At 40.7% G+C, this 21,739-nt stretch overlaps 2 protein-coding genes and 2 long non-coding RNA genes across 7 annotated transcripts; 2 read left to right on the forward strand and 2 right to left on the reverse strand.

Moving 5' to 3' along the window:
• Positions 1–771: 771 nt before the first annotated feature.
• On the reverse strand, positions 772–2,619 carry LOC134177360 (cuticle collagen dpy-13-like). The gene has a single exon (XM_062644136.1). It carries the CDS (start codon positions 2,313–2,315, stop codon positions 1,248–1,250), a length of 1,068 nt encoding a protein of 355 aa, XP_062500120.1. The 5' UTR covers positions 2,316–2,619; the 3' UTR covers positions 772–1,247.
• Positions 2,620–2,686: 67 nt separating this feature from the next.
• On the forward strand, positions 2,687–9,146 carry LOC134177370 (uncharacterized). 4 transcript variants are annotated; one of them, XR_009969490.1, is made up of 7 exons: positions 2,687–2,775; positions 7,177–7,268; positions 7,914–8,012; positions 8,099–8,244; positions 8,311–8,517; positions 8,579–8,676; positions 8,746–9,146. It is a non-coding gene; the product is annotated as an uncharacterized LOC134177370 (long non-coding RNA). The 4 variants fall into 4 exon arrangements; XR_009969489.1 differs by having other exon boundaries at positions 8,070–8,517; XR_009969484.1 differs by having other exon boundaries at positions 8,099–8,517.
• A 2,127-nt stretch (positions 9,147–11,273) lies between these two features.
• Positions 11,274–12,794, reverse strand: LOC134177349 (cuticle collagen 10-like). The gene has a single exon (XM_062644126.1). The coding sequence runs from the start codon at positions 12,452–12,454 to the stop codon at positions 11,384–11,386; it is 1,071 nt and encodes a 356-aa protein (XP_062500110.1). The 5' UTR covers positions 12,455–12,794; the 3' UTR covers positions 11,274–11,383.
• Positions 12,795–12,817: 23 nt separating this feature from the next.
• On the forward strand, positions 12,818–21,519 carry LOC134177393 (uncharacterized). Its single transcript, XR_009969492.1, has 5 exons — positions 12,818–12,918; positions 16,649–16,738; positions 17,190–17,812; positions 17,874–17,932; positions 20,895–21,519. It is a non-coding gene; the product is annotated as an uncharacterized LOC134177393 (long non-coding RNA).
• The last annotated feature ends 220 nt before the right edge of the window (positions 21,520–21,739 follow it).

Consider the following 21,739-nt stretch of genomic DNA (forward strand, 5'->3'; position numbering starts at 1 on the left):
CTCAATACCACGGCTTACCTAGAGAACGCGCTTGTACTTGAATATTTGTTTATCCTTGTTCTTTTAATATCCGAAGAGAAACGTCCAGCGCTCCCTCTGGCGTGTGCTACAGAGGACGTTCCTATTTTCACATCCGGTCTGCTCACTTTCTTTTGCGATTAGTAGAAGGTTACAATCCCGGATGTGAAAATAGGATCATCCTCTGTTGCACACGCCAGACGGCGCGCTGAACGTTCCTCTTCGGATATTAAAAGAACAAGGATAAACAAATACTCAAGCACAAGCGCGTTCTCTAGGTAAGCCGTGGTATTGAGGAGTTCTGCTTCAAAGTCTGGCGGGAAAACAGCTCTACCAACACCATTTTACTTTAGAGAGGAACCACTGACGGCAAGAAGGCAGATCTTCATAATATCTTCGCATTCACATTCGACATTCTCGATATATCCGTAGCAGTCATCCGTAAACGCATTTATTCGTTCGCAGTGGGCGGAGCTTAATCGACCAGGAAGCGCGGAGCAGGCGCGTGGGCGTTGCACATCACAGAACATCGCTCGTTCTCGTATACAAAAGCGAAGATAACGGAGTAACTTATAACGATCGATTTGTCTTGGTAAGATCTACTCATACAAGTTAAGTTCATTTTTGTTGGACTTCCCCTTTAACAGTCTAACAATTCATATAATCAGTACAAATATGCTAGTTTGCCAGCTATGATAAATGATTGGTATAAAAAAGTACCTCGATTCTATGTCATGCTTTGATATTCAGTATGGATCGACAGTGTAACGTATGGTGCAAACCTAGGGTTATGATTTACAATGTTACTAAGTTTTTGTATAAACATGATGATATTTTCAGCATTTACACACTACAGAATTTATGTCTGAGAAATAATGATTTCAAATATTAACTAGTGGCATACTGTGGCTATATAATGTTTGTAAGTAGGGCTGTAGCAAGGTTGCTATATAATGTCTCGGTATCTGTCAAAGTCAACAATCTTGAGAACGCATTAGCTGGTATAGAGATGCCCCTTTGAGGTGGTTGTGTAAGGAAAACAGCAATAGCAACACATGTACAACTGGGACCAACCACGGAAGCAAAAAGCAACTGCAAGATTTTGGTTAGAAACGGTCTTGACTTTCCATATTGAACAAAGAACATTATGCAATGACATATTCAGTTACTAGCATTTAATTAATTATCTTTATAGTAATCATGTTTGCCAATAGTTGGCTGCCTTCTTATCATGCATTGCTGCAATAAACTAAGCTACCACCATAAGGTTCGTTTGGCAAATTATACACATAGAATTGTCCACAATTGGTGATGTCAACAGTCACCTGCCGAAAACAGCACTTGTCTTTGTAATGAAAACAAACTGATTCTTTACTGGTCTGTCCAATTACAGTTGGGTGAGACCCGTTCAGCCATCCTGGTGCTACAGCTCCACAATGACGTGTTGGTGGGCATGTTTCAGTCATTTGTCCCCCAATACTAGCAGCAAATACATGCCATCCAGGTTGAAATCCCTCAAATCCATCTCCGTCTCTATGATACTCCGTGTAAGGTAATGAAGCTTTCCTCCAAACGTCAGACAAGACCTGATGATTTGCTGTGTTACACTGATTTGGTAATAACAATTTCAATTTTCTTGATTCTCCTTTCTCTCCTTGCTCTCCTTGTATCCCATCATCGCCCTTTTCTCCTCTCATTCCTCTTTCTCCCTTGTAACCAGTATATCCTCGTTCACCTTTGTTCCCTTTGACTCCTTCGCCTCCTTTCTCTCCCTTCCCACCAGGTATCCCTATTGGACCTTGCTTTCCAGGTAATCCCATTCCCTTTGCTCCAGGCTTACCAGGTGGACCACGTAAACCCACAGAACCCGCTTTACCAGGAACACCTGATGTACCAGGCAAACCATCTCTTCCTGGCAATCCATCTTTACCTGGGATGCAGACGGCTCCATCTGGTCTGCACATGCTTCTTATTACCGATATAAACATTGTCCCAACATCAGCTGCTAGTCGAGATGATGAAGTAGGAAATGATCCTGACCTCTTCTGTCTGTCTGCTGCATTGTGTGATAATATTTCACTCATCTGTTCCTTCACCTCACTTGCTACTGTCAGATGTCCTTGCACATCAGCCACATCATTCTGAAGATCTCTAACGTTGTTCTGCAGATTCCTCACTGCTAAATAACCAAATACAGCAAACACGACATTGACAATTAGCGAAGCTGTGAGCAATAGAAGCAGCCAGCACGTTGGATTCCCAACGCAAATCCTTTTGTCAGACCCACTGCTGCCCATATCTTATAGAGCTAGACAACGTCTCGGTCTGCAGCTACGTCTCAACTGATCGAGAGCTTGAGAGTGTGCAGCGTATAAAACGCTCTTGAGAGCGGATGTTCCGTCTTTACAACATTCTTCCGTCCATACCTTCATACCCACAACGTGTGTTGTCGTTTTTGCCGTTCTTTGGTTTGTACACATTGTACGGGAGTGTAGGTCGTACCGCGTATGATGCGGTTGCCTCCAGCAGATCTAGATCGTACAGTGTGCGTCCTAGGAAACGGTCTCACGGAACGGGCAAACAAATGAACCAGAACAGCTAGGCACAGAAGAGACTGGAGAGTGTAAATCAGACTTCGACATTCCCGGATAAGTCTGAGTGACGTCACTGTTTATGATGGTCTCTACACTATCTGGCCATGGGTCTGTACACGAGGCGTTGGTGTAGTGATGTCGACCCTATAACTGTAGCCTACAGGTAAGTTGCTTTATACGCAATTATAGTTTTCTCACTACATGTGTAGGTTAGAGTCTACGTAATGTCAGCCTTGATGTATAGTCTAGTAGCATATAGAGAGAGTTATCTGTGTCCGTCCGTCCGTCAGTCCCATCGTCTGTCTGTCTGTCTGTCTGTCTGTCTGTCTGTCTGTCTGTCTGTCTGTCTGTCAGACTCAGGAACAACAAAAGAGATAGATGTTGCTATGGCTCATCCCTGGAGCAAAGATACCATCAAGGGAGCGTCCACGACATGTGGATATGCAGCAACAAAACGAGAGGCAAGGAAGGAAGTAAAGTATCGCAAAGAATCATTACCAGATGGTTCTAAGCCTTTTGTTACTCCTCTGGTGTTCGAACACTTTGGTCGTTGGGGACCCAGAGCAGAGGAATTTTTAAATGAACTTGCAAAGAAGTCCAAAGACATGCTGGGAAGGAAAAATGAAGCAGCGTTTAGAAGCTATTGGAGAAGAAGATTTTCTGTGATTATTCAGAAATGTAACAGTAGAGTTGTTTTAAGAAAGCTATCTAGGCTTTCATTGAATTGTTTGGATGGACAAGACAAGCTAGAGATGGACAAAGCCATTCATAGTTCTATTCATTAATTAAAACGAAGAACAGTAGGAAAGTAGAACTTTTAGTACTGCAGCAAGTGATGTAAGTAGTGACGTTTGATGACAATAAAACAAATCTGTCTGTCTGTCTGTCTGTCTGTCTGTCTGTCAATTTCATTTATTGAAACACAAACTCTACGTTACATTTCTAACACTAAATACAAGAAATCTACTGAGTTCAGCTTTAGTTTAATGCAAACTACTTTGGTAGTCTCTATTGTGTATGTTCTCATCTTCTTCTCCAGGAAAGACACGTGTCAGCTTGTGGAGGATGACTCTAGCGTTGCATCGTTGTAATATTATTGAAAATTTTTTTCTCCAAAACCTCTAAAGTCAGCTTCATTTGTATAACCTTCAATGTCTCTTGATCTTCTGGCTAGTTTGTTTAGATAGTTGGTAGCTTCTGATCCCCATGTTTCAAAATGTTCAAATACCAGAGGAGTGAAATTGAGGCTTGATGTATTGCCAGCAAGTTGTTGTTTTTCGTATTTCTTCCTTTCCTCCCTTCTTGCTGCAGCAAAACCTTCCTCTAAAGCTGCCTGCTTTAAAGCGTCTTGGCTGAAAGGATGAGCCATAGCCACATCAAGGTCATAGCTACACTCAGAGTCATACACAACTATGTCTGGTCTATTCTCATTTCCAGAGTAATGATGTCGAGGTTATTTCTCGTGATGAATCTTTAATTCATGTAGACAAGTGCTCCATGCATTTACAATTTCATCTTGTTGCCACACAGGCCCACCTCCATATTTGCATGTAAGAAGATGATATTCATCTGCCAACTTGCCACATTCACACTAGATGTTCCAGTTGACAAAAGGTGCTGGTATGTCCAACCTCAGAGATGCTGCCAAACGAAATTCGTGGGGTTTCAGTGCAAGAATCTCTTCAGTAGGAATGGCTTCCAGCCATGACCCAGCTCCCTTACCTCTTATTGATCTAAATTTAGCTGCAGCTCTATCTGATTGTGAAATTGAAGTTACCAGGCAGGAATTTGCGTTTGTCTCATGTAGTTGACTAGATAGTTTTTGTTGTAATTTCTTGGGCTGTTTGACAAACTCACTTAAATGTTGGGAATCATCACAACCAGTAGACTTGACAGCTTGATGAATATTGGCCGAGATCTTCGAGACATTATCGGTTGAAAGCAAGAGTGATACATCGTTAGTCAAGTGAGGGAACCTAGTAGGCATGTTTGACAGAGTATGCATCCATCCTCCTAAAAACGCAGATGAAGCAATAGCATCGACCGATGTCATTCCAAATCCTCCTAATTTGATAGGAAGTGTTGCCTGTTTCCACCGTTCATCGACTATTGATGGCACTCCCAATATTTTACAAAAGGTTCTTCGAGTCATGTTGTCATGTATTTCAGCTGTAGACTGAAATAAAGATGGTGATACTGACCTAGCCAAGCAATTTAACTTGGGAACATGGCAATGACGTAGTAGAAGGCATTCTGACTGAGGATATTCTAATTGAGACAAAGCAGAGCAAAGTGATTGACCAGAGTGAGCTATGTCTTCAGACTTGGAAAGGACAAAGGAAGAACTTCCCACGGGAATGCCTAAGACCATAGTCCCATCATTCGTCACTTGGAATGGGCAATGTTTGGTATTAAGTGGGTCAGGAGTGAACAGCTCACATTTTTGATCACATATTGATAAGCCAAGAGGAGTAAGAGATGACTTCAGATGTAAGGCTGCATTGACGGTTGCATCGGATTCACCAAGTAGAAAAATGTTATCTAGATATGCTAATACTTGAACTTTGTTGCGCTTTAGTTGTAACTGCTGTCTGTCTGTCTGTCTGTCTGTCAATACATATATTTTCACACATCATCGCTATTACAGTCTAAGACAATTAGAACTAAAATCACAAAGTCTAAGAGCCCATAATGGGCTACTTTATCAATCTATCTAATTAGCAAAACACGGTTCAGTTGAGTTCTTTGATCGTACTACTCTTCCTAATTTTTTACATAAAACATTAGCATTGCATCTTTGTAAAGCTATTGATAAACAGCGACGCCAGTACGTCTTGAACTCTCTCTGTCTGTTTGTCTGTCTGTCTGTCTGTCAGAGAACATTTCGTTATTGAAAACATCAACGCCAATACAGAAAAAGCTACATATAACACTATGAGTTCAAGATAAACGACTATAGTGGTCGTAGAAGAAAAACTAATGAACAGCCATCTGATGTTTGTAGCTATCATCTACAGATCGAGTCATTACTACAAACTATTCTGTCAATCTTTTTAGCTAAAACACTACTATTGCAACGTTGTAATGTTATTGACAGTATTTGGCACCAGTACATTTTAAATTCAATCGAATATTAATTCAGCTTGCCATCTTCATCACGTGATCTTAGTGAGATCTAGTGAAGAAACTTCTCTCCGCTATTCCCCAACGTCCAAAATGTTTGAAAACCAAGTTGTCTGTCTGTCTGTCTGTCTGTTTCTCTGTCTGTCTTTGTCTGTTTGTCTGTCTGTTTGTCTGTCTGTCAATCACATATGTTTAAACTTTTATCTATGATACATTTTGCAATGCATGGTACTATGTACGTGTACTGTCCAACTACTAGTAGTCATTGACTAAGCTAAGCTAAAATTGAAACTCATGTAAAACAAAGTGAGGACTACACTTAATTAATTAATTAATTCAATTAATTTAAAAGCTACAGTGTACAAGCAAAGCCTCCAGTACCAGCTAGTGGCTGAAGTACTGGCGTGCTGGGTGACAAAGAGGTCACATCTGTTGCCTTCAGACAGGGGCGTAGCGTGACCTCTAGAAAAAAAATGGGGGGCTAAACTTCACAATGCTGCGTGACACACTTACTATTATGGACACGCCCACTTTTGTTGGCTTCTAGTGGCAGATTCAGACTGGAAAAAAGGTGGTGTATCTATACTATATACAGCTTTGTTCCTCACGCGTATTTACAGTCCACAATTTTTATGACCACGCCTACAAATAAGGGGTATAGCCTGGTCTAGCCCATGCCACGCTACACCTCTGCTTCAGACAGCGAAGATAGCTTTTTAGAGATGACTCTAGCATTACACTTCTGGAGCTGAACAGAAAAGTGTTTGGACCAGAAGTCGATAAATTTCACAGCATACTGTTGTCCCACTCTGTCTGTCTGTTTGTCTGTCTGTTTGTCTGTCTGTTTGTCTGTCTGTCTGTCTGAAAATGACATCAACTAGCTGTTTGTATGTGTAAATGCAAGTCAGACTATTTAGTTTTATGGAAATACAAAATCTGTTTACCTGTGTGTCTGTTTGTCTGTCTGTTTGTTTGTCTGTCTGTCTGTCCAACATCATATATATTAGATCAAACTATTATTATATAAGTATCCGAGGTCTACCACACAGTCCAGGCAGTTTCTTAATTAATTAAATATCACTTGTGCAATATTATTGCACTTTTGTAGTTGAACTGACAGTTGTTTTCTCCAGAAGTCTGAATTCTGCTGCATTTGATCTTCCTGCATGCTTTGTTTGTTGATCTGCATGCTGGCAAGTTTTCTCAAGAATTTCCTTCCTTGCTCTCCCCATGTTCTTGAAGTATTCTAGTTGGAAGTTGAGCGTCCAACTAGGTAGCTTGAGTTGTTTATGTTTTGCCTTTTTGTCTGTTTGTCTGTCTGCCTTTCTGCCACTGTCTAGAAAGCTGTTTGTTTGTTGATCTGTATTAAGACAGTTGAAGTGTGCCAACGACAGGAGAGCATGATGCCAATTAACATATATAAGCCTATCTTGTTTTTTAGATTGGGCAACACTAGGCCAGAAACATTACTTTCCCTATACACATCGAACTGTCAGGGAGCATGGTAGATCGATCGAGCGCTGTTGCTAGAAGGTAAGAAAGCTAGACGATTATAAAGTTGCTTAAGCTTGCTTTCCTATTTTGTGTGCTTTCTTCCAATTGTCTCAAATATGATTGTATCTGCATGCAATCAGAGCTTGATTAATTAAGCAACTAGGAGTGGAACATCTGCATATAGATAGCACGTATGCATGCACATAGCGTAGGCTAGTACATGAATTTGATACTATAGATTGTCATAACTATATCTAACAGTGAGAGCTGCCATCCTCGTGCATATACAACCTTCAGATACCAACTTAAGTAACTATAACTGTCGAGTTGCATTGACTTTACTCTTAGAATTGATGATATTTTGGGTCAAGCACATACAATATCTACGGAAGATGAGCTAGCACAGAAACTGACAAAGTGAAGTAGACAGACAGACAGACAGACAGACAGACAGACAGACAGATACTTTATTCTCATACAGACTTTACTTGTCCATATGGTATCATTTTTTGAAAGCAAACCTGTCCTTGCAAACAACAAAGTCATAGATTAACTAATGGACTTGGCCTTGAATGTCAAAATCAAATAATCTATCTAAACAGACAGACAGACAGACAGACAGACAGGCAGACAGACAGAGAGTGTGATGCCAATGTATTTAGTTAAGCCTTTCTCGTTTTTTAGAATGAGCAATGCTACAGTCCAGAAACGCTACTTACTTAATCTCCTTTTGGACATAGAACTGCCGAGGAGCATGGTAGAGCGCAGTAGCTTAGCTAGAATGTAAGAAAGGCGATTATAAAAGTCACTTGCCTTCTAATTTCGTGTGCTTTCCGATAGTCTTAACATATGATTATGTCTGCAATCAGATCTTAATTGATTGGGTCAAACAAGATGGATGGGATACATCTGCATAGATTAGCACGTGCACATATGTGCAGTACATGAATTTGATACTCAATTGTCACAACGATATGTGGCGACCATCCTGACATACAACGTATGTTTGAAATGGGTGAGTCAAGATCGACACTATACTTGGAGCATGCTGGTCTTGGAGAGAGACAAATGTCTTTTGAAGATTTTGATAACTAGCAGCGCAGAATTTGGTGCCAGACTTACGAAGGAGCATCCAAAGCTAGCAGAAGTTGGCAGCCTCGAGCTACTCAGGGTCTTGTGTGACCTTAGCTGATGGAATCACCTATTGACGCGGGTACACTCCGTTGTTCCTGAGCAGAGCGGGTTGGTTGAGCCAGGGTCTTCATATGGCCATTCTCTAGATCACCGAGTAATCACTTTGATATGCAAATTATATACACGTAGTTAACTTTGATTGTTGGTTATCACAGGTGAACCAACAGAAGCACAACCAAAGGAGATCGAAATGCTGCTATTGTGAGATGCTGGTGCCAATGTCACACTTTCGGGAGCATCTACAGTTGTACGGGTAGATACTTTGCTGTGTAGACACATTTCTACGTTACACTGATACAAATATGTTTGTTTTGAACACAAGGATTGATCACAGCAATGATGATAACATGTCTCTGTCACCTCTGCCAATATTTCTTGTTGAAAACTGCAACATGTCAAATGGTTCATATGTGTTATTAGATGGACAGTTTTTAACCTGTTGAGTATAAGGTATGCTCCACAGAAAGTGTACTTTAGGTGCACGTATGAGGGTATAAACACACGTTCATGTATTGACAGATATATGCATTCGTTGGTCTGTCAATCTGCAGTTGAGTGAGACCTTTAATTCTAGCCATTTTGGTGCAGGTGATCTACAATGATATGTTGGTGAGCATGTCTGAGACGTACAGATTTGTTCCCTAATAGAAACAGCAAATATACATGTCATCCTTTTTGAAATCCATTAATTAATTAAATCTTATCGCGATAGTTACCTCAGAGGCTCTAGATGATGGAAATCTTCTCCAAGTTTGAAACGAAACTCAATGGTCTATTTTATTTTTATGAAGGATAGGCCCATCTCACACGTTTCATCTCATACGTGGATGGACTTACCAGATTACACAAAATCAAACGATATTGGCTTGGGTCAGTTTTGTTTATTTATATATTAGTATTAGTTTTGTATATAACCTTAGAAGCTGGCTTTAAGTTTGGAGGCTCAGTGATGCCGCTTAGGCTTAGATTTGCTTCAGTCAATGAACACCTTCCATTGTAATTTGATTGATGATTCCAAGAATCTTGGGTTAATGCCAAACTTTGTTGCAGCAAGTCATGTGTATCGTACACAACATGTGGTAACATGTGATAACAGGGGGTACACATCCAAGAGCTAAGGAAATCTCTCCATAATGATAGCTGTACTCATTGGGGTTACCCTGTACTATACAGCTGTGTCAAGAATGTGTTGGTTTGCCGAAGCATGTGTAGCTAACTAATTTTTAGAATTGTGATTGTCAAGGTTTTGGGTTAACAGAGTTGTAATACTTTAGTTGCCAGCACACCATGACGTGTGTTTGTAGAGTATGGCTATTTAAAATTGACTAGGCCAGTTATGGCAAAGCTTATAGTGCCACTACAAACCATTTGTGGCTTGATTGACAGTCACCTATTTATGTTAGTGTTTACTCTAATTACACCCAACAAAGATTTACAGACTATAAGGTAGAATGATCGAGAATCATTTGTCAAGTAAGAGAACTTTGTGACACTGATGTCTGTCTTGATCTCCAGTCTGCTGCAGCATTAGCATGTTCAGTAATCTTCTCAGACAATAAAGGATTTTGGGAAAGAATTCTCACTGATATGTCAAAGTACGTTGAATGGTACTGATTGTATATATAATGTAGATATGTGGCTCAGTCAGAATTTGCTGTTGATGACGTCACATCCGGACTACTAACTTGGAGGTCTTTGCAACATGTGCTAAACATAAGTAATATAAGAAGACGGATTCATGGAAATCGTCTAGAAAAATTTGTGCTATCGAGCAAACAAAATTGTCAAGAAGTTGACAGTGATGACTATTGTGCAGTGAGGGAGAAAGACATAGAATATCTTAAACGTGAACACTTTGCTTTGTTGAGTAGAACAGTAATTGTGAAAGTGATGGTTGCCATGGTAACGAGATTAGACAAATAGGTTCAGTTCCAAATACTTTTGGTTTGTTTAGGTAAATTTGAATACAGAGTTGCTCAAGAATGAGCTAGCAGTTGTTGTTAGTTGGCTGTGATGTGTGAATGAGCTGCAACTTTTAACACAGTCATGTGTTGCAATTTCTAATGTGACGTTGCCTAGAGAGTTAGTAGTACTTGTCAGGAGGGCAAATGAGATGAGTGCGAAGCTCTGTCAAATAAGGCAGTGTTATTTACTTTGTTAGGGTGAGGTATGTTTGGAAAACTTGAACTTTTGGTGCTGCTAACTTTGTAATGGGACGACTACAGTATGTGTGTTATATTACAGCCAATGGATTGTTGTGTACCATGTGGTAGCTTTCTTGTATTCACAGATTGATGCCAACAAAATGTTAACTGTACAGTAGTTATACTGTGCAGACTCAAGCTAACTAAATAGTAGATACATGTAGAGCACGTGTCACAACTCAACACAACTCAAAACGTCCATTACATATATGGGCAGAAGAAAACAAGTGGCTGTGCACTATGGAATGTGGAATTGTGTTGGTATAGCACATGCACAATAGCAGTACCAATAAAATTGTGAACGGAGAGATCACATGGAGTCAGTGGACCAACCCAAACCATTGGCTACGATATTGGTACAATGTTATACGGTACAATTGACATCACTTTTCATCGATTGAAGTACAATTCGTATTTCAATGATTACAATATTTTGTCAACCAAACATTACAAAGACTACACAGTAACTTGTATACATACCTTGTGACCAGGACTCTAAACCTACAGTAGTCTGGTGTTTGGTGTGTGAGAGGGGGTGGAATTTGGAGGAACTTCATATTGTTATTCAATCAATGATTTTGTAAGCATTTGAAATCATTGGTTACTGTTGCTGTTTTGTTCGTTAGTGCTTGTATTATTTATAATTTATAGATTGAAGTGACAAGTGCTTATGCTGATTACAAGATATTCTTGAAATGATGAGCAGTACATATGCATAGTAACATACTCAACTAAATGTAAAACTACATTGTATCATCAGGCTTTGCCGCAGTAAGCTAAATTACAGTTACCATGACTGTCCCGGATACATGGTGTAACAGGGAGATTATACACGTAAAATTCCCCACAGTTGGTGATATCAACAGTCACCTGCCAGTTACAACAGCCATGCCAGTGGAAACAAACTGTTTCTTTACTGGTCTGTCCAGCTACAGTTGGATGGGTTCCATTCAGCCATCCTGGTGCACCTGTTCCACAACGACGCTTTGGTGGGCATGTCTCAGGCATTTGTCCCCCAATACTAGCAGCAAATACATGCCATCCTGGTTGAAATCCATGTCCCTCTCTGTCAAGATGATGGGTAGGAGAGCGAACACCAGATGCTTTCCTCCAAGGTTCAGACAACACTCGATAGTTTGTTTCATTACACTGACTTGGTAAGTCTACCCTTTCTGATCCCTCACATTTTAAGCCTCTCTCTCCTTTCATTCCAGGCGTTCCTCTTTCTCCTCTTTCTCCCTTCTCCCCCCTCTCACCTTTCTCTCCCTTGCCACCAGGTATCCCTATCGGACCTTGCTTTCCAGGCACTCCCATTCCCTTAGCTCCAGGCTCACCAGGTGGACCACGTAAACCAACAGGGCCATCTCTGCCAGTAGCACCTGGCAAACCATCTCTTCCCGGCAACCCATCATCACCAGGTTTTCCATCTGTTCCTGGTTGTCCAGCTTCTCCTTTTGCTCCCGGGATGCAGACAGCTCCAACTGGTTTGCACATGCTCTTTATAGCAGTTACAAACACTGACCCAAAATCAACTGCTAGTCGAGATGACAAAGTAGGAGATGATCCCGATCTCTTCTGTCTGTCTGCTGCATTGTGTGATAATATTTCACTCATCTGTTCCTTCACCTCACTTGTTACTGTCTGATGTTGTTGCACATCAGCCACATCATTCTGCAGATCTCGAAAGTCGTTCTGCAGATTCCTCACTGCTAAATAACCAAATACAGCAAACACGACATTGACAATTAGCGAAGCTGTGAGCAATAGGAGCAGCCAGCACGTTGGATTCCCAACGCAAATCCTTTTGTCAGACCCACTGCTGCCCATATCTTATAGAACTAGACAACGTCTCGGTCTGCAGCTACGTCTCAACTGATTGAGAGCTCGAGAGTGTGCAGCGTATAAAACGCTCTTGAGAGCTGATGTTCCGTCTTTACAACATTCTTTCGTCCATACCTTCATACCCACAACGTGTGTTGTCGTTTCTGCCGTTCTTTGGTTTGTACACATTGTACGGGAGTGTAGGTCGTACCGCGTATGATGCGGTTGCCTCCAGCAGATCTAGATCGTACAATGTGCGTCCTAGGAAACGGTCTCACGGAACGGGCAAACAAATGAACCAGAACCGCTAGGCACAGAAGAGACTGGAGAGTGTATACAAATCGGACTTCGACATTCCCGGATAAGTCTGAGTGACGTCACTGTTTATGGTGGTCTGAACACTATCTGGCCATGGGTTTGTACACGAGGCGTTGGTGTAGTGATGTCGACCCTATAACTGTAGCCTACAGGTAAGTTGCTTTATACGCAATTATAGTTTTCTCACTACACATGTGTAGGTTGGAGTCTACGTAATGTCAGCCTTGATGTATAGTCTGTAGTAGCATATATAGAGAGTTATCTGCTTGTTGTCTGTTTCCGTCCATCCGTCAGTCCCATCGTCTGTCTGTCTTGTTTGTCTGTCAAACAAGAACATTTATTGAAAACATCAACGCTAATACAGAAAAGGTTACATATAACACTAAGAGTTCAAGGTAAACGAGTGGTCGTAAAAGAAACTCTAACGAACAGCCATCTGTTTGTAGCTATATCATCTACAGAGTCATTAATACTACAAACTATTCTGTCAATCTTTTAGCTAAAACACTACTATTGCAACGTTGTAATGTTATTGACAGTATATTCGCCGCCAGTACGTCTAAATTCAATCGAATTCAGCTTTCCATCTTCATCACGTGATCTTAGTGAGATCTGGTGAAGAAATTACTCTCTGCTGTTCCCCAGCGTCCAAAATGTTCGTAAATCAAGGGAATCAAGCAAGGAGAACTTCCTTTGCTGTACTTCTCTATCTTCTTTCTGTCTGTCTGTCTGCCTGTCTGTCTGTCTGTCTGTCTGTCTGTCTGTCTGTCTGTCAATACATATATTTCAAACATCAAACTATAATACATATCAGCAAAATGCAAAAAAGTAAAGTTGTCTGTCTGTCTGTCTGTCTGTCTGTCAATCACATATATTAGACTTTTATGTATGATACATTTCACAATGCAGGGTACAATGTACTGTCCAACTACTAAAAGTACTGGGTGGCAAACAGGTCACATCTGTTGCCTTCAGGCAAGGGTGTAGCGCGACCTCTAGAAACAGGGGGCTAAACTTCACAACGCTATGTGACACGCCCACTTTTATGGACACGCCCACTTGACTTCTAGTGGCATTCCAAACTGGAAAAAAGGATGGTGTATCTATACTATATACAGCTTTGGTCCTCACACGTATTTACAGTCCACAATTTTTATGACCAAACCTACAAATATGGGGTATAGCCCAGTCTACCCCATGCCACGCTACACCCCTGATTCAGACAGCGAAGGTACCTTTTTAGAGATGGCTCTAGCATTACACTTCTGGAGCTGAACATGCAGAAGCGTTTGGACCAAAACTCGATAAACTCCGCAGCGTACGGTCGTCTCACTCTGTCTGTCTGTCTGTCTGTCTGTCTGTCTGTCTGTCTGTCTGTCTGTCAAATACATATATTTTTCAAATCCAAAGAAATTTCCATCAAGAGCTTAAAAGCTAGTCTCTAAGTAAAGTTCCTCTAAATCAACAACAAAACACTTAAGGCTACCACGGATGACCCCATAGGGGGATCAGAATACATTTAACCTCTTAGTTTAAAGCAAATTGATATTCGTCAAGGACACTGCAAGATTTTTGTTCAGCTGAAATTATTGCCATCTTCCTAGAGATCACATTTGCATTGCATTGCTGCAGCTTGATCGAAAATCGTCGTCTCCAGTGTGTCTTGAACTCAGCAATGTTAGATCGTCCATTGTCATTCCTCCACAAAGCAGAGAGGACCCTCAAGTACTCAGACGCTTTCTCTTCCCCCCCCCCCCCCCAACAGCCAAAATGTTCGAATACAAGAGGCACGACAGTTGGTGAGTATCCACCGGGTAGTCGTTCCTGGGCGTACTTGTTTTCCTTGATTTGCTCCCTTCTCATTGCCGCACTTTCCCCAGTTGTAGCTGCACGAGGTAAGATGTCTGATGCCCATGGGTCAGCTAGTGCCACGTCTAACTCAACGTTAGATCCTGTCTCCGAGTCATAAACTAGGATGTCAGGCCGATTGTTCAAATGTGTAGTGGTCCGTAGGCTCACACTTGTGGGGCAGATGAACTGAACTCAGACACTCAGACCATACTGACATCATCGAATCGTGGGTCCACACAGGGCCGCCACCGTTCTTGCATGTTATGAGGTGGAATCCATCTGCGTCAGAGTCCTTTATATCTAAAGTTCGACCACAATCGCACTTGTTGACCCACTCAGGAAAGGGGACAGAAATCCCTAACCTTATTGAAGCTGCCGAAATAAAATTATTGGGTGATAGCGCAAACTTCTTTGAGGAAGGTACATCACTGAGCCAAGCCCCAGCTCCCTTACCTTGCAGAAACAGCAGATGTGCAGCGTCTTTTTTAGATGAACTGTCAATCAACGCATTAACTGTAATCTGGTTGTTAGCATCTGTCAATCTGTGTTGGAGTTTCTTTGTGTTAGATACCACCTCTGACAGATCCTTGTCATCATCCAATAGTTGATCCAGTTGATAACCAATGCTTCTCTTCTCTTTGCAATTTGATAAAAGAGTCCTGACATGATCTGCCAGGGAAGTGAACCGGTTCGGTAACTTCTGCAGGGAATGACCCCAGCTGGATAAAAAGGCAAAACGGGAGACAGTTTGCAACAGTGTCATTCTGAACCCACCAAGACGTATGGGGAGTGTTGCTTACTCCCATTGTCTAGCTATTAAATCTCTGGTACCGATCAAAGTTGTAAAGCACTTCTTAGTCAGTCGATCATGAATAGTGGCAGCAGGTTGCAAGCTATCCGGGCAAACTTCTCTAGCCAAATGGTTGAGTCGGTTTGCATGGCAATGTCTCAGAAGAAGCATTGCTCCCTGAGGCTCATTCAATTCAGGTAACTGCTGGCAAAACACATTGCTAGAGTTTGCGACGTCAATACAGACATTTGAGATAAAGTCATGGCTGCCAATAGGAATCCCAAGAATCGTAGTTCCTGTGTGGGAAATAGCGATATCTGTTGACAATAAATCTGTCTGTCTGTCTGTCTGTCTGTTAAATACATATATGAATCTAGCAACATACAATATGTAACTACGAGTCAAATTATACAAAATCACCTAGAGACTACAGATATCAACTACTGAACCAACTGAGAACTAAAAATTCCATTTTCTAACTACTAAAGAACCCAAAGAGGGTCCAGTTATTACAACACTAATTATTGGAGATGAAAGCGGCTTGTTTTTGCGTGAACTCTGCAACCCAAGGATGACATCTTGCGTTGGATTACTCTAGCATTGCATCACTGTAATTGAATGCTGAACCTTTTCCGCCGGTGATCCATAAGTTGTGCCGAGTTGCGCCGACCATTTTTATCAAAAGATTGAGATCCGAGAGAACGTAGGTATTGGTTTCCTTCATCACCTCATCTACCGAAGTGTTCAATGACTAAAGGCTTAAAGATTTTTTGGTTGCCAGTTGGTAGCCTTTCATCTTGATGTTTGATTTTTTTCTTTTGTTCTCTTTGCTTCGAAGCTAGACCATCTACTTTTGAGGATGAGGGAAATACCTTTGAGCTCCAGGGATGGGTAAGAGTTTACCTGTGTGTCTGTTTGTGTGTCTGTTTGTTTGTCTGTCTCTCTGTCCAACATCATATATATTTCTTAGATCAAACTATTATTTAATTAAATAAGCATTCGAGGTCTACCGCACAGTCCAGACAGTTTCTTGCTCTCCCCGTGTTCTTGAAGTGCTCTAGTTGGATGTTGAGCGTCCAACTAGGTAGCTTGATCATGTTTTGCCATTTTTGTCTGTTTGTCTGTCTGTCTTTCTGCCAGTGTCTAGCTGTCTGTTTGTTGATATGTATGAAGACAGTTGAAGTGTGTCAACGACAGGAAAGCGTGATGCCAATGTATATAAGCCTATCTTGTTTTTTTAGATTGGGCAACACTACAGTCCAGAAACGCTACTTTCCCTATGCACATTGAACTGCCGAGGAGCATTGTAGATCGAGCGCTGTTGCTAGAAGGTAAGAAAGCTAGGCAACTGTAAAGTTGCTTAAGCTTGCTTTCTTATTTTGTGTGCTTTCTTCCAATTGTCTCAAATATGATTGTATCTGCATGCAATCAGAGCTTGATTAATTAAGCAAGTAGGAGTGGAACATCTGCATATAGATTAGCACGTATGCATGCACATAGCGTCAGCTAGTATATGAATTTGATACTATAGATTGTCACAACTGTATCTAACGGCGAGAGCAACCATCGTCATGCATATACAACCTTCAGATGCCAAGTAACCATAACTGTCGAGTTGCATTGACTTTACTCTTAGAATTGATGATATTTTGGGTCAAGCACATACAATATCTACTGAAGATGAGCAAAGACACAGAAATTGACAAAGTGAAGTAGACAGACAGACAGACACACAAACAGATAGCATGATGCCAACATATATAAACCTTTCTCGTTTTGTAGAATGGGCAACACTACATTCCAGAAAGATAGTTTCTTTATGCACATCGAACTGCAGAGGAGCATTTTAGAGCATTGTAGCTATAGAAGGTAAGAAAGGCAATTGTAAAGGTTGCTTGCCTTCTAATTTTGTGTGCTTTCTGATAGTCTAACATATGATTGTAACTGCAATCAGAGCTTAATTGATTGGGTCAAAACAAGTAGGAGTGGATACATCAGCATAGATTAGCACGTGCACATAGTGCAGTACATGAATTTGACACTCGATTATTACAATGATAAGTGGAGAGAGCGACCATCCTGACATATACAACCGCCCGACATATGTTTGAAATTGGTGAGTCAAGATCGATTCTACCTGGAGCACACTGGTCTTGAAGAGAGACAAACCACTTTGGAGAGTTTGATAACTAACAGTGCAGAATTTGGTGCCAGACTTACGGAGGAGTATCCAAAGCTAGCAGAAGGTGGTAGCCTCAAGCTACTCAGAGTCGTGTGTGTCAGCTGATAGAATCACCTGTTGATGGGTAGACTTCATTGTTGGTGTGAGCAGAGTGGTTGGTTTAGCCAGGGTCTTTATATGGCCAATCTCTAGATCACTGATCCTTTCGCCACCTAGAACTAGAGTAATCACTTTGATATGCAAATTATACACTCGTATTTAAGTTTGATTGTTGGTAATCACAGGTGAACCAACAGGAGCAACCACAGGAGATCGAAATGAAAACTGCAGTCATGTCAATCAGGTCATATATGTGTTATTAAACGTACAGTTTTAACCTGATGTAGTAAGATATACTCCACAGAAATTGTACAGTAGGTGCACGAGGGTACTTATAAATACACATTCATGTATTGACACACACACACACACACACACACACACACACACACACACACACACACACACACACACACACACACACACACACACACACACACACACACACACACACACACGCACGCATGCACACACACACACACAGCATTCGTTGGTCTGTCCAGCTGTAGTTGGGTAAGATCTCTTTCAGCCATTACTGTGCAGGTGATCAATCCACAATGATATGTTGGTGTGCATGTCTGAGACATTTGTACGTTCCCTAATACTAACAGCAAATATACATGTCATCCTTTTTGAAATCCATTAATTAATTAAATCATTTATCACGATTGTTACCTCAGAGGCTCTAGATGATGATAATGTTTTCCGAGTTTGAAACGAAACTCAATGGTCTATTTTATTCATATGAAGGATAGGCCCATCTCAGACATTTCATCTCATACATACATGGACATACCAGACTAGACTAACCTATGATTAGACTAACCTACACAAAACCAAACAATAGTGGCCTGGGTGGGCTCTGTTTCTTTCTGTATGACAAAATCATGTAAGTTTTACATATAGCCCTAGCTAGCAGGTGGCATCTTCAATTTTAGAGGCTCAGTGACGCCACTTAGGCTTAGATTTGCTTCAGCCAATGAACATGTACCTTCTACTGCAATTTGATTGATTCCAAGAACCTTCATTAATTAGGTTCATGCTAAGCTTTGTTGCAGCAGGTCATGTGTACTGTACATACATCTCTGGAAAAAATTATAAGACCAGATGCATTTTGACTACGTAAGTGGTTTGACAAATCAGATTGAGCAATAATGATTATCTATAATATTTAACCATTACATTTTTGATAATGAAATGCAGACAAAACAATAAAAATAGCGTTTTAGCAAAAGAAGTTACAGAGACATTACCTGGTCTGAAATTGTTTTACTAAGTATAACTACATGCTATGCAAAACCCACAATTTAAGTTTCATTTCTGTACTATATATGGAGTAACGTTAAATGCTATTTTTAACTAATACTACCATGCCGAAGAAGAAGCAATTGAGTTGTAAAACGAAGACAGCTATCCTGGTACTGCTGAAGGAAGGCTACAGCGAGCGACAAGTTGCTTCCAGACTCAAGATTTCCAAAACTGCTGTTCACCAGACAAAGGAGAAAAAGAAAACAACTGGAGCAACTGAAGTGCAACCAGGCCGTGGCAGAAAACGTCTCTCTAGTGCCAGGGAAGACCGCTACCTCATCCGAAAGTCTCTCTCTAATAGACGACTGACTTCAAGTGACCTCCAAAAAGAGTGGAAATCTGGGTGCAATGTCAACTGTTCAGCCAGAACTGTTCGCAACAGACTCCTTCAAGTAGGACTGAAGTCCCACAGAGCAAGAAAGAAGCCGTTCATTAATGAAAGACAAAGAAAGCAAAGACTCAAGTTTGCAAAAGACCACAAGGATTGGACTGTTGATGACTGGAGCAAAGTAATCTTTTCTGACGAATCCAATTTCCAGCTTTGTCCCACTCCAGGGCGTTTGATGGTTCGTAGAAGGTCAGGAGAAGCGTATAGACCAGAATGCCTTGCCCCAACTGTGAAACACGGCGGAGGATCGGTGATGATATGGGGTTGTTTTAGTAAGTCAGGAACTGGCAAAGTCCGACTCTGCGAAGGACGCATGAACCAAGCCAAGTACAGGGTTGTTCTCGAAGAAGACCTACTTCCATCAGCTCAGATGTTATACCCCAACTCTGATGACTGGATATTTCAACAAGACAATGCGCCATGCCACACAGCAAAGTCTGTAAAGTCATGGATGGAAGAAAAGAACATCAGGATCCTGACTTGGCCAGCTCAATCTCCAGATATTAACCCAATAGAAAACCTGTGGAATACCATGAAACGCAAAATGGAGAATCACAAACCTTCAAACAAAGCAGAGTTGTTTGATTTTCTACGCCTGGAGTGGGAAACGATCACTCAAGATGAATGTGAGAGGCTGGTGGAAAGCATCCCAAGTCGAATTCGGGCTGTGATTAAAAACAGGGGCTTTGCCACAAAATATTGAGTGTTTTTCGTACTTTTGTAGTTGCATATTGCTGTTAATGTTGGTTATTGTTATTTACTGCTTATTGTATGTTTATTTATTTAGTAAATCTTCTTCTAACAAATTGTCATGTAATTTGGTAGATTTTTGGTTGATACATTTTCAGATTAATATAAGCATATAAACAGGCATGTCTTACAGCATCTTAGTATATGAACCAAACTGTTATAAATGACAGTGATAGCCCTGGTATCAACAAAATGTGGTACATTTGTAACCCTAAACCCAAAATTTGAAGGGTGGTCTTATAATTTTTTCCAGAGATGTACAGGCCAGAATATGTAACGCCTTTATAGTTTAAGCATGTATTGTGTAAGAGAGAGCTAGGGTGCACATCCAAATGCTAAGGAAATCTCTGCATAATGATATCTAGCTGTACTCATTGGGGTTACCCTGTACAGCTGTATCAAGAATGTGTTGCTTTAATTGCTAAAGCACGTGTTGCTAACACATTTTTTAGAATTTGTGATTGTCAAAGTTTTAGGTTAACGGAGTTGTAATACTTTAGTTGCCATCACACAAACAACCACTTGTGTTTATAGAGTGTACATACATAGATACATATAATTATATTTTTAATATTTTGTATTTGTGCAGAGAGATATTTCTATCTAATCTATTTAAAGTTAAGTAGGCAAATTATGACCAAGCGTAGTGTTACTATGCAAACCATTTTGTGGCTTGATTGACAGTCACTTATTTATGTTAGTGTTGACTCTAATTACACCCAACATGTATAACAATCTTCAGCATCTGTAACCTGTGTAGGGATTAGAAGCCAGAAGATTTACAGACCATAAGATGGAATGTGAATCATTTGTCAAGTCATGAGAGCTTTGTGACACTGATCTGTCTTTCCAGTCTGCTGTAGGATTAGCATGTTCAGTAAGCTGCTCGGACAATAAAGGATTTTGGGAAAGAAGTCTCACTGATATGTCAAAAATACGTTGAATGGTACTGATTGTAATCTAGATATGTGGCTCAATCAGTTTGGTCAAAATACTGCAACCTGCAAGAGCACCAGAAACAAGCCTAGCTTCAGTGATACCAGTATTGCTGCATGTCAACAGAAAGTCATGTTATGTATGAAGGATTTCGGCGGAACCAAGTTGCAAATACCACTAGGAGATCAACTTTTGGGCTAAACAATCATAACAATCCAGACACAATAATTATTAAATGTCGTAAGGGATTTTATATGTTCTACTGCTGGTGGTTGTTCTTTTTATCTAGTGGTTGTTCTTACAAAGAATGCTTTGGTTGTATCTTGCTAATTTCTATTAAATATTGTAAGGGTGTCTTCTATTACAAAGACACAGAAGCGTGAACTCACTTTGTCTCAATTTTTGTATTGGTTTGCTGAGGAGTTTGATGATTCAAACTATCGGTTCTGTTTTCACAATGTAGTGTAGAGTTTGTCTCTAATTGCTTCTTATCAAAAGCAACTGAAGTTCAAAACATACCATGCAGCTACAGCTAGGGGTCTCTTGAGACATCATGATGGAAACATTGAAGGAGTGTGAGCTGCAATACACTATATGCTCAGCAAGGATTGACTTTATGTTCTTCTCATTGTAACTCAGTACACAGCAAACTTTACTCTCAGGCAAGAA

The sequence above is a fragment of the Corticium candelabrum genome, chromosome 1 (genome assembly GCF_963422355.1).
Source record: "Corticium candelabrum chromosome 1, ooCorCand1.1, whole genome shotgun sequence".
NCBI classification, from domain to species: Eukaryota; Metazoa; Porifera; class Homoscleromorpha; order Homosclerophorida; family Plakinidae; genus Corticium; species Corticium candelabrum.